General features: G+C 38.9%; 1 protein-coding gene across 8 annotated transcripts in view; it reads right to left on the minus strand.

Moving 5' to 3' along the window:
- NEO1 (neogenin 1) overlaps window positions 1-13405 on the minus strand; it is a 290741-nt gene that overhangs the window by 74144 nt on the left and 203192 nt on the right. For all 8 annotated transcript variants that reach the window (XM_090270046.1, XM_090270045.1, XM_090270039.1 and 5 more), the window contains exons 10-11: window positions 5953-6107; window positions 92-240 (exon numbers count right to left, since the gene is read on the minus strand). In XM_090270046.1, coding sequence (XP_090126172.1) covers window positions 92-240; window positions 5953-6107 — 304 coding nt within the window. The remainder of the gene's footprint in view (window positions 1-91; window positions 241-5952; window positions 6108-13405) is intronic.

The following is a 13405-nucleotide window of genomic DNA, read 5'->3' on the forward strand; positions in this document are numbered from 1 at the left end:
TATGTTGTACACCTGAAACTAACACAATAATGCATGTCAACTGTAATTGAAAAATAAATTTTAAAAAAAGAAAAATGGCTTTATTTTATACCTGTTCTATGTCAGTCCCTTTTTCCATGTAGTATAATTTGTAATTCTGAATTTCCCCATTGCCAGATAATGGTGTTTCCCAGGTGACAGTGATGGAAGTAGGGGAAGTTGCATATGCTCGGATGTTAGGTGCTGGGCCAGGAAGCTGAACTAGAAAGAAAATTTCAAGATGGCAAGGTATAAATAAAATTTACTGCACTCCTCAATAACCATTCTCAGCAATAATGTCATTCATAATGGTCATGTTTTAAAAATGATAAAAAACTAAAAAAACAATTGATACGACTGAAGTGGTTTTAGGATAATATGAAATAAATTTGTTTTTATGACAAATTAAAACAAAAATTTATCTGTGAAGAATCTCAAATTTATTAAAAGAAAAAAAAAAACACTGCAGAATTCTTCCTGTGGTTTATAAATTCCTAGTTTTACAGTGGAACAGCAGCACATATGAAGCCACCATCACCAAGAGGTAGATTTTCATGCAGTGGGGCTGCAGGGATGGACAGAGTCCCTGTCCACAAAGAACTCTGTCTAGAGGGGAAGTCAGATATATAAATAGTTACAAATAATGTCATAAGTACTAACAGTTAAGTAGCAGATGTAAAGAAAACAGAAAGGAACAGCTCTGGCTGTTGTCCTGTGCACCAAGAGGTTGCGGGTTTGATCCCTGGTCAGGGTGCATACAAGAGGCAACTGATCTATGTTTCTTTCTCACATCGATGTTTCTCTGTCTCTCACTCTCTCTATCCCTCCCCCTCTCTCTAAAATCAATAATCATATCCTTGGGTGAAGATTAAAAAAAAAAGAGAGCACACAATCCTGCTTTGGGAAAGTGTGGGTAGGAAAGAGAAAGATTAGTCATGATTTCTGGGGAGCAAGAAAAATGAATAATTTTCTCAGATACTAAGGGGGAAATTATTCCAGCAAATGAGGAATAACACGTGAGAAGACAATGTTATGTGCTTCAGGCTAGAACAGAAAGTAGACGGGGAGAGAGAACACGTGACAAGAGCTGAATAATGAAGGACCTTTAATGCTCTGCCATGGAGTCTGCATTATCTATTGTAGGTGTCAGATAATTATTGAAAAATTATGAGCAGAAACATGACACTATTAGATATGTTTAGAAAGGACATGTGAGCACATGCATGCAAGGAAACAGTAAGGAAACAAGACTAGATAGAAGAATCATTTTAAAAATAGCTACCTTTCATTGAATGCTTATGGTCAGTCCAGCATTGAGTACTTAACATGTATTGAAATGACATCTATTTAATCTTTGCACTAACCCAGATGAAATGGATACGATTATCATCCCTATTCACATATGATGTTGAGAGGTTAAGAACCATTCCCAAGTGATGGGAAGTTAGTGGGTGGCAGAGCCAGGAATTGAGTACTTTCTGATTTTAAAACATGGACCCAACAACACTCTCCATAGGACATATGTGCTTAGAAGACTCAATGACTGGTTGACTGAATGACTGTTCAGCTCTAATTCCCACAATGCCTCACATACCTTTATACCTTTTCACTATATTCTTTTTTTTTTTTTAGTGTATTTTATTGATTATGCTAATACGGTTGTACCAATTTCTTTTACCTTTGCTCCTCTCTGTCCATTTACCCCCCCTACCCTCCAGCAATCCCACCCCCTCTTAGTTCATGTCCATGGGTTGTGTATAGAAGTTCTTTGGCTTCACCCTTTTCTATACTATTCTTAACTCCCCCCTGTCTATTTTGTACCTACAAATTATGCTTCTTAATCCCTGCACCATTTTTCAATTTCTTCGTCTTCCTCCTCCCAGCTGATAACCTTCCAAATGATCTCCACATCTATGATTCTATTCCTATTCTGGTTGTTTGATTAGTTTTTGTTTTTATTTTTTATATTCTGTTGTTGATAGTTGTGTTTGTAATTGTAATGTTCATAGCTTTGATCCTCTTTCTTAAATACCGTGTAAGTCCCTTTAACACTTCATATAATAATGGCTTGATGATGATGAACTCCTTTAGCTTTACCTTGTCTGGGAAGCACTTCATCTGCCCTTCCATTCTAAATGATAGCTTTGCTGGATAGAGTAATCTTGGTTGTAGGTCCTTGCTTTTCATCACTTTGAATAGTTCTTGCCAGCCCCTTCTTGCCTGCAAAGTTTCTTTGAAGAAATCTGCTGATAATCTTATGGGCACCCATTTGTAGGTAACTCTCTTTTTTTCCCTCTTGCTGCTTTTAAGATCTCTATCTTGAACCTTTGGCATTTTAATTATGATGTGTCTTGATGTGGTCCTCTTTGGGTCTAGCTTGTTCGGGACTCTGTGCTTCTTGGACTTGTATGTCCATTTCCTTCACCAAATTAGGAAAGTTTTCCTTCATTATTTTTTTCACATGAGCTTTCAATTTCTTGTTCTTCCTCTTCTCCTTCTGGAAACCTGTTTCCCCACCTTGTGGTGCTATATGTGGGGGAGGGGTCTGAGAGGGAACAATGCCACCTGCTCAGCACTCACCCCTTTTCCACTAAAGAAGCAGACTCTGCTGAGGGACTGGCAGTTCCCTCTGCTGCCCCAATCCCTACTGGTTTTCACAGCCAGAAGCAATGTGGCTTTATTTTCCCCTGGTGGCGGAACCATAAGCTGCCTGGCCTGGTCAGGGGTTGTGATAATTCCTCAGGTTTCCTTCCTGACTTTTTAAATGTGTGACTGTGCTTTCCACTGGCCAGCCCCAGTCACTGCAGTGCCAACTGTTGCTGGTGCTGCCGCCGCTATACTACTGGTGCAGGCGTTGCTGTCCTGGTTCTGTCGCTGGTGCTGTGGCTGCTGCCAGTGCACCATCCCGCATCCTCTCTGCTCTGGCTCTGCCCCTCCTACCTGTCTGGATGAGTATTTCTTCTTTATTTATTAGTTGGACTTCCCTTCAGTTCAATTTACTGGAACTTCTGACTGATTTTTATAGTTTTCAAGGTAGATGTATTCCTTCTTAGTAGTGAAGGGAGATGGAGTGTGTCTACCTAAGCCTCCCTCTTGGCTGGAAGTCCTTTCACTATATTCTTTTTGTCTGACTGACAGGTTCCAGACTCAGTTTCTACACAAATTCTGGGTGGCTGCCTATGCCTACACTTTGTTGGGCACTATATTTGAAAACAACTTTTCTGTTGCGAGTGTTTCTGTAACAGACATCCAATAGGTTTAAGGGAAGGGAAAAAAAAAAAAAACCTAACAAAATGTAAAACAAACTGGCGTTCTTAAATAACAGTATCATAGCTTAAAATTAGTTTTGCTGCCAAACTAGAGAAACCTGACTGGAGTTATTTTTGACAGTTGTTTACTCTTTAGTCCTTCATGTTACTCACTTAATGTTAAGAGTGTATTTTGTGCATTCTGACAGGTGGGATTTGGCACACTTCTGCTGATATGGAAAACTTTCCTCTAACATAATAAAGGGGAAAGAATACAAAACAGTCCCCAAATTCCCATGAAATCATTTTCAATACATGCATTGGCTAACCTAAACATAGGCAAATATGATCCTAAAAAACATGCTAATAAATTCTTTCATTTCAGCTGTACAGAAGTATAATAAATGGAAAAAAATTTAAGTCGCTTTGTGCAGCTAAGCATGTAAAATATTTTCCAAGGCTGACTGCAACCCTGTGCCTGCACACGGCCTGAGTGCCTGCAGATGCAGTGCCCACAGCTCTCCACTAAGTCTTCTTTCTGCCAAAGCACGGGCAGTCAACCACCACCCCTGAAACAACCCCAGCAGAACCTTTTGCCTTCCCATCTGTAGTCTTATTTAACTACTTTCTTTTAATCAAACTTCTTGAACAAATGCTTGTGCTGCCACCCAGGATTTGTGTAGAAACTGAGGCTGGAACCTGTCAGTCAGGCAAAAAGAATATAATGAAAGGTATCAAGGTACATGAGACAATTAGAGCTGAACAGTCACTCAGTCCATCAGTCACTGAGTCTTCCAGGCACACATGTCCTGTGGAAGGGGTTGGGACCATGTTTTAGAATCAGTTACCTGTCTGTCTCTGCATCAGACTCTAAGCTTCTTATAGACAGAAGTCAAGTCTTACTCATCTTCACATCTTGACTCATCTTTACATCAGTGATTGGCACACATGACAGGCACGCAAAAAGTCTACTGTCCCTGACATCTTTTCTTTCATCTTTAAATTGACAATGACCCTTCTAGTCCAGCAGTTCTCAACAGTTTGACTCATAAGTTCTGAAATGATAATAAAATCCACAGGCTCTTTCCCAAGGATAATGTGACTATGTACAGGCACACAAATATGTTCATGTATTTTCAGAAGGTTCACAGCCGTAGGGTGGAACTCATGCATTGAATCAAATTCAGTGGTCTTTTCCTTTACTTCTATCATGACTCACATTGCATGTGTAGTCTGATCCTATTTTGGGAATTTGGGTAATGCAGTTTCCCTCCTCAAGAATGCTTCCTCTATATCAAATGCTTCTAGGCCAATTCTCATCTTTTCCTAGGAACTTGCTTTGATATACCTAAGTTTTACAGTAATTTTTCCTTGTTTTGTATCCCAGTATCTCTCATAAATGACATCTGTACATGAGAGTTAATGGAGGAAAATTGAGCTTGAAATCTAACAGACCGTTTTTACTCCCATTGGAACAGAGTAACTGTGAAACTCAACATCCTTTCCTTGTAATAATAACACATTCTTTCCTTAAATCAACCCTCTTGTTCCTGAGTTTGATTCCTCATATTTATGGATTGTCACTGACATGATCAATGGCCTCCCATCTCAACTGATCATTCTTAAGAGAAGTCTTACCTCGCTCATTCCCTGCATCTCCAATACCTTGTGCAGTGCCTGGTATAGGGGCACTCAATGAACATTTGATGAGTGAACAATCAGCTATAGCATTAGGAAGTGAAGTTCCATAGCTCCTGGTCTTTACTTATTCCACCCACCAGTCCATGTAAAGTCTTTGAATTACTTCTACAGTTTCACTGGCAAATTCATGAAATCTGTTCAGTTCCCTGGTAAGTAATTTCCACAAATGTTTTTGCAGTTGTGTTAGCCATAGCTGGAATTAAATCTTTGTTATTGGATATTTGTTAACTTGAAAAACTAGTGCAGTTAACAGTAAAAGAAAACTCGAGAAGGCTATGATGAAAAACAGTGGCTTATATTAAAAGAAGGTGAAAGTGTAGAAGAAAGCTTCATGTGAAAAGCATTATGATTTGATTGTTTCTCACAGTTTCAGGCCTATAGTTTACAACCAAAATTAAAGACATACAAGACATTTATAAAATAAATCAATCTGACACTCATTTCAGTTGCAGAAAATCTTAAGAAATGTAATTGGAAGTAACAGTATTTAACACAAAAGACTACAGGTCCAAAGTAAAGCCTTAAAGAGATTTTGGTGTAAAGACCTGAACAAGCTTGGTGATAACAAATACTAAATACCTATTTCATGAGTAAGGTACTATATTAGACACTGGGAAATATAAAGACGACAAAGACTCTGTCTTTGCCATAAAATAAATGAGATATGTTCATAATCACAAGTCAATGAAGAAAGCGATAATGTATCTTAGAATTATAGATACAATATTAGCCAAGATCAGATAAAAAATTCAAGACATCATCTGAACCAGGTCTTAAAGGATCAGTAAAATTTGAGAATGTAACAGTAGAATTATATTGTCTTACACTATTTGCTACTGTTTGATGTGAATTAATTTTATTTTTCCTAATTCACAAAATTCTTAAAGGCAAGGAACTATTATCTTTTGCACTGCTGTGGTGTGCAAGGCTATATGTAAGGTAGACCAGCCTACAAGGACTGCTGAGAGACAGGTGGAAGACTTACCCTCAGGCTGTGTTTCTACACGGAGAGGAGCTGAACTCTCTCCGGAGCCATGTTTATTTTGAGCCATCACTCTGAAGATATACACAGTCGCTGGCATTAAATTTTGAATGGTTACCTGCATTTCTCCTGGGTGACTGGTATTCTCAACACGTTCCCTTTGGACAAAGAGGGATTTGGAAACAAAGATCATTGATTAGGAATATTTCTAAAATATGCAGTTTCATTTTCATTGTAATACCATACCACATCAAAATCTTATCAATTTAAGTCAAATTAACTCTCAAAAAGGACACTTTTGAGGATGGAACAGTGCAGAGCAGAACATGGGAACCTGCAAAGAGCAATGTCATGCACGTCTGATGACTGACTGAGTGAAGGGAACTAAAAACCTAGAACAAGTTTCAAGAGAAGCTTTAAAATTAAAAGTCAGTAGTAGTTATGTGTCTCTAAGATTAAATACCCAGCACCTGAAAAGGCTTCTAATATCTGACTAGTCTGAAGTCCCAGAACCAAATGTCAGTCTAGAAAAAAATTTCAAGACAAGATCCAGGGTGAGTTTGAAAGGACAATTTTCATAAATGTGTGAGGTTACAGCGGGCCTTAGACTAGAATGTGTTAGCTAGAAGTCAAACAGAAAGAAAAAGGTATACTTTATAGTAAGACAGTGTTGGGCTAGAAGTTAGAGCTCCAGTTCTAGCTCTGGCAACACCAGCTTTCCAGGGGACTGCAAGCAAGTCACTAATGCTTTCCAGGCCTCCATTTATTCACTAAGTGAGTAAAAAAAAAAAAAAAAAAAAAAAAGAGATCAAGATGGTAAACCTTTTAAGGGCCAAATATTTCTTAAATATTTATAGTCCTGGAGGCAAAATGGAAAATATTATCCAGTTATCTACATAACCTATTACAATGGAACCATTTGAACATGTAAAAACTATTCTTAACTCCTGGGCCATAAAAATAACAAGCCTGATTTGGCCCAGGGTCCATAGTTTGCCAACTCCTGAACTAGACTAACAGATGTCCATCTCTAAGATGCTATTCATTTCTGGAATAATTTACTCGGTGTTCTCCATTTAGTAGCTAATGTCAGAAAAAAAGCTGCTGTTTACATTAAAGGCACTGGGAAAAAAACGCAGACATTTCACAGCTAAAAAGGCAGAGCAAGGACCCTTTGAAAATCAGGAACCCAACAGAATTTGGCTCATGACTGAAGCACATAGTGCCACCTAGTGGTGGAATTTTCAAATGCAGGAAGTAGGCTTAGAAGTCTGAGGAAAACTTAATCCTCATTTTTGATGAGAAAATTTAAGTTTATAATGGCTAAATATTCTTTATAAAACAAGTAACCAGGACCCAGTCTTTTTTTTAAAAACAGGCTATTTATATTTTTTAAATAATTTATTTATTTGTTTATTTATTTATTTTTAGAGAGAGGGGACAGGAGAAAGAGAGGGAGAGAAACATCACTGTGTGGTTGCCTGTCACTCGCGCCCCCAACTGGGGACCAGACGTGCAACCTAGTCATTTGCTCTGACTGGGAATCGAACCAGAGACACTTGGCTCGCAGGCCGATGCTTAATCCACTGAGCCACAGCAGCCAGGGCTCAGGATCCAGTCTTTGTACTCAAGTGTTCTTTCTACTCCTTCACCACTTCTATTCAGAAGTCAAAAACTGAAAGTAATGAAGTGACAACACATATTAAAGTCCAGTCTGTAAGATTAATCTTCCTTTAAAATATTTCACGTATTTATTCTGTCCATTCCAAGTCACTGCTTTCATCTTCATCTAGGCCATACCTACCACATGCCAAGGTTAACATAACTACTTCCTAATTTGTTTCCCTGATTCCATTTCTTCTCCCCTCTAATTTTGAGTGGTACTCTCAAAGTATTGCTAATAAAGGCTGTTTAATAAAATCACAGTGCACACTTGCTCAGAAGTCTAAAATGGCCCCCTTCTTAACTGATTATGTACAAATTCTTACTGGTATGCCAACAGTTTGCTCCAAACTTCCACTTTATTATAAAATCTAACTAATTTCTACAAAAAACTTGGGGCCAGTAAGACTAGATTTCTTAAGTTTCCCATCCTTCAAACACCACACACACGAATTAAAATGGATTCTCCTTCCATTTTCTTTTCCCTTATACTAGATCCCCTGCCAACTTAATCTGTATTTTTCTCAATTCCAACTTAATTTATTAATCATCCTGCTTATTTCAAATCCATGATACATTTAAAATTTTGAAATGTGACAAGATTTTCATTAAAAACAAAAGTATATATAGTTAAAAGTTTAAAAAATTTTAAAGTCCCAGTTTTTCTCGCTGCTCAAAACCTGTCCTACCCTGAGACTTAACTGTGGCATGTATTGGCCTGTACCTTGACAGGTCTTTTTAAGCCAGGCTCTCTCAACCTCAGCACCATTGAGATTGGGGGCACGAGTATTCTTTGTTGTAGAGGGCTATCCTATACACTGAACGATGTTTATCAGGATCTCTGGCTCCCACTTACTAGATGCCAGTAAACATCTTCCATCTGTTATGATCACCAAAAATGTCCCTAGACATTGCTAAATGTCTCCTGGGAGGCAGGGGGCAATCACAACTATAGGGATTTACATACACATCAAAATATATAGATATGTCACTTAAAAAATGCCTGCATCATACTTCCTATGGATTATACATATACTAATTCGTCGGCAGCCGTCCGTCTCGAGAGACGATGGTGTAGCTTCTCAAGAGTCTATCTGCACCGCCGAGAATGGCTGTGCAGTCCAACTCGGGAGTGACACGGTATCTGTCTCCTCCCGTGTTGAATCGACATCTTACGATGACGCTGGAGTGTCCTCTCCAGTGAAGCTGAAGCTACAGAGCCTGGGCAGGGTGATATGGAGGGTCTGCTGTTGCCCATGCAGCAGACCCTACATATACTAATTATGTATCCATTATTCTATCAACAGACATTTACTGTTTTCTTTCTTCATTCTTAGAAACAATGTTACAATAAACATTTTATATGAGTGCTCCATGCATATGTATATCTGTATACCTATAGGACATAAACCTAAAAGTGTAACTGTTAGATTGAAGATTATGTGCACTAAGAAGATACAAAAATCTGCCAAATCACGTTCTCCAAAGGCTAGTCTAATCTATACTGCCATCAAGGGCCTGGGGTGAATTTCTTCCCAGCATTTAACCTGGCAAACACTGGACACTGGATATTATCAACTTAAAATTTTTGCCAGCCTTCTAGGTGAAAAATGGTAACTATTTTGTATTTCTAAGGTTGGTAATAATAGTAGAAACCTTTTTTTAACTTCAATAAACTTCCCACTAACTTCTATGAATCATCTACTCAAACTATTTGCTTCTTGGGATATCTGTTTTGTACTTATGATTGCTGGAGCTCTTTACACAGACTGAACGTCAATGCAATCTTGTATAAATATTACAAATTTTCCCCATCTTATTACTTGATAGTTTGACTTTGTTTAAAATATCACATGGAATTTTACCGTTATATAATGATAAAAATAGCTTCTGTTTTCTAATATGTTCTAATACATTCATCTTTTTAAGTATATTTTATTGATTATGCTATTACAGTTGTCCCTATTTTTTTCCTTTGTCCCCTCCAGCAATCCCACCCCCCTTAGTTCATGTCCATGGGTCATGCATATAAGTTCTTCGGCTTCTCTACTTCCTATACTATTCTTAACATCTTCCTACTTTGTTCCTACCAATTATGCTTCTTAATCCCGGCACCATTTTCTGCTTCCTCCCCCTTCCCACTCCCAGCTGACAACCCTTCAAATGATTCCCATTCCTATGATTCTATTCTCACTCTGGTTGTCTGCTTAATTTGTTTTTGTTTTTTCAGATTCAGTTGTTGACAGTTGTGAGTTTGTTGTCATTTTACTGTTCATAGTTTTGATCTTTTTCTTAAATAAGTCCCTTTAGCATTTCATATAATAAGGGCTTGCTGATGATGAACTCCTTTAGTTTTACCTTGTCTGGGAAGCACTTTATCTGCCCTTCCATTATAAAGGATAGCTTTGCTGGATAGAGTAATCTTGGTTGTAGGTCGTTGCTTTTCATCACTTTGAATAGTTCTTGCCAGCCCCTTCCTGCCTGCAAAGTTTGTTTTGAGAAATCAGCTGATAGTCTCATGGGAACTCCTTTGTGGGTAACTCTTCGCCTTTCTCTTGCTCCTTTTAAGATTCTCTATTTAAACCTTTGGCATTTTAATTATGATGTGTCTTGGTGTGGTCCTCTTTGGGTCCAACTTCTTTGAAACTCGCTGTGCTTCCTGGACTTGTATATCTATTTCCTTCGTCAAATTAGGGAAGTTTGCCTTCATTATTTTTTCAAATACGTTTTCAATTTCTTGCTCTTCCTCTTCTCCTTCTGGCATCCCTATGATTCAAATGTTGGCACTTTTGGAGATGTCCCAGAGTCTTCTTAAACTCCTGTTTTTTTTGAATTCTTGTTTCTTCATTTTGTTCTGGCTGAATGTTTATTTCTTCCTTATGTTCCAAATTGTTGTTTTGAATCCCAGCTTCCATCCCTTCACTGTTGTTTCACTGTGGATTTTTCTTTACTTCACTTAGTGTGGCCTTCATTTCTTCCCTTATGCTTTTGCCATATTCAATGAGATCTCTGAGTATCCTTATAATCAGTGATTTGAACTCTGCATCTGATAGGTTAGCTGTCTCCACTTCACTTAGCTCTTTTTCTGGGGTTCTGTTCTGTTCCTTCATCTGGGCCATATTTGTCTCCTCAATTTTGCAGCCTCTCTGTGTTTGTTTCTGTGTAGAGGTAGAACTGCTTTTACTCCCTTAGTGTACCTATTAAGTTCATGGGGCAGAGCCTTGGGTATTCAACAGGGCGGGGAAACTCATCTCATGACTTTGTGGCTGTGTGTGTGGGGGAGAGGGGTCCGAGAGAGGACAATGCTGCTGGCTGCCTGATTTCTAGAGGCTTGCCTGGAACTTGCCCCATTTCCAGTCACTTCACCCACTTCCTGTATGCGACTGGTTCCTTTCCAGCTGCTGCCCTGGTGGTGGTTCCCCAAGTGGGTGGGTTTGCTTACATTCTGGGCTGTGTGGTCTCCTGAGAAACCAGCAGTTTCTTCTGCTGCCCCAATCCCCACTGGTTTTTACAGCTTGCAGTTATGAAGCTTTATTTTTCCCAGCACTGCAACCCCAGGCTGCAAGGTCTGGCCTGGTGCTGGGATAGCTCACTCAGAAGTTATGCCCTGATTTTTATCCACCACACGTGAACGTGGGACCGCCTATTCTGTCGGTCACACGATGTCCTCTCTGACCCTGTTCCCTGGCTCTGCCCCTCCCACCTGTCTGGATGAATATTTCTTCTTTAAATACTTGGTTCCGTTTCTGGCAGTTCTGGTTCTTTTTTGTTTTGAGGTTAGTTGTGATCCTTCCTATGGTTGTGTGAGGAGGCGAAGCATGTCTACCTGTTACTCCATCTTGACTGGAAGTCTACATTTATAGGTTTTAAAAACATCTCTTGATACATCTATAATTTGTAATATATAATACAAGACAGAGATATAATTTTTTTAAATCATCACCTGAGGATATATTTTTGATTTTTTAGAGAGAGAGAAAGGGAGAGAGAGAAACATCAACGTGAGAGGGAAACATTGAGGTATGTGCCCCGATTGGGGATCAAACCCGCCACCAGGTATGTGCCCTGACCAGGGATCAAATCCACAACCTTTTGCTCTACAGGACAGCACTCCAGCCAACTGAGCCACCTGGCCAGGGCAGAGAGATAGAACTTTTATTCTTTCCACCAAATAGAGTTAATTTAACATAATTTCTTGAATAATTATTTCTTCACTGAATGAGATTAATTTATTCTCTTAACCAATATTTATTTAGTGCTACTACATGCCATACTTTGTTCTAGGTACTGGTGATACTCTATTGAACAAGACAGACACAATAAATAAGTCAATAAAAAGAAAACACTTCTGAGTGTTACATGTTCCAGATCAAAAGCAAAGAAATAAAACAGGGCAATGTGATAGCAATGGTGTTCTAATAAATGTTTAACAGTCAGTTCTGGTTTGCAGCACTTGTCACTGTATATACTCCCTCCACGACCAATTTCAGGCTACCACGCCATGTCATTAGGTTTGCAAAGTTTCCTGCAAATTTTGTATTTGGCTTGGGAACAAGGTGGCTCTGGTAGAGCATAGTGTGAGAGTGACACTAAGGTGGGTGGATGCATGGACGCCTAAGGAGGTGTCACCTGAGGGTGACAGACAAAAGCCAGATACAGTTATTCATGAGGGAATGCGCTTCTAGTAGGAGGGGCAGGGCGAAGGCCTGGTGTGAAAGCAAGCTTGCTATTCTGGGGAATGCTAAATGCTTTCTTACTCCTGTGAAATTCTTTGAAACTGGTAATGAGATTTGAGAGCTGATTGGAGACTTTTTAACAGATCCTGTCTGATAGTGATGTCTTGACTTTTTGTATCAAGAACTATGTTTCCTTTTTTTTGTAATTCCCAAAACAATCTAGTGCAGTGTTCAGATAAACATTCCCTTATGAGTGGCTCCATCTATCTGGCTCAATTACCTCACTCAGACTTCTCAAGAGTATTAAATCAAGAAGTCTTCACTTGATTAAAGTTCCTATACTTGCTGAATTCATTAGTCTTGTATTAAAGACAATATATAACAATGCCAGCACCTTAGTAGAGTTAAGGTCATGAGTTAAGGTCATAACCAAAACAGATATTTCAGCTTTATTTTTCTTGTGTGAAGTAACAGCACAATGAGGAAATCCACTTAGCAATACTAGGAACACATAGTTGGCATGTGGCATGGTTTCTCCCAAGGAGTTTATAATCAGGTTGGGAAAACAACACAAATGCACATAAAAAAGATAAGAGTAACAACTTATGGCACTATAAGATTATGTGCTATTACAATTATGTGCCAATATGAGTGGTGCAAACATATCTAAGAGAAATGCTATAAGGTGCTGGAAAGGGCAGAGAAAGCTTTATGAGGGATCATGGGGCCAAGAAGATGAACTGAATTTAGCATGAGCTGAGAAAAGGGAAAGGGGGATGTGAGTGAAGAGACTAGATTGGGAAAAAGAACTAGACTCATGTCATTAGAAAGTGAGTTCAATTGGGAGGTGAGGAACGTAAGGTTGGAGAGAGAATAAAGCTGGACTGGGGAGGCAAGTAGCCTGGGGATTCTGGATAATCTATAAGCAAAGGAGAGGCAATGTGAGGTCCTGAGACGGGTGGAAATGAACAGGAATTTAACAAAAATGCTGTTTTAGGAAAATTAATCTCTAATTACTCTTGTGTCATCAAGGAGGTCCCCTGAAATTCAGCAGCCCACATACGCATAAGGGTGCAGGCAAATATTCATTTCAGATTAGGTTAGTAAGTTAAGTCTAT

The sequence above is a fragment of the Furipterus horrens genome, unplaced genomic scaffold (assembly GCF_987537825.1).
Source record: "Furipterus horrens unplaced genomic scaffold, mFurHor1.1.pri manual_scaffold_3, whole genome shotgun sequence".
NCBI classification, from domain to species: Eukaryota; Metazoa; Chordata; class Mammalia; order Chiroptera; family Furipteridae; genus Furipterus; species Furipterus horrens.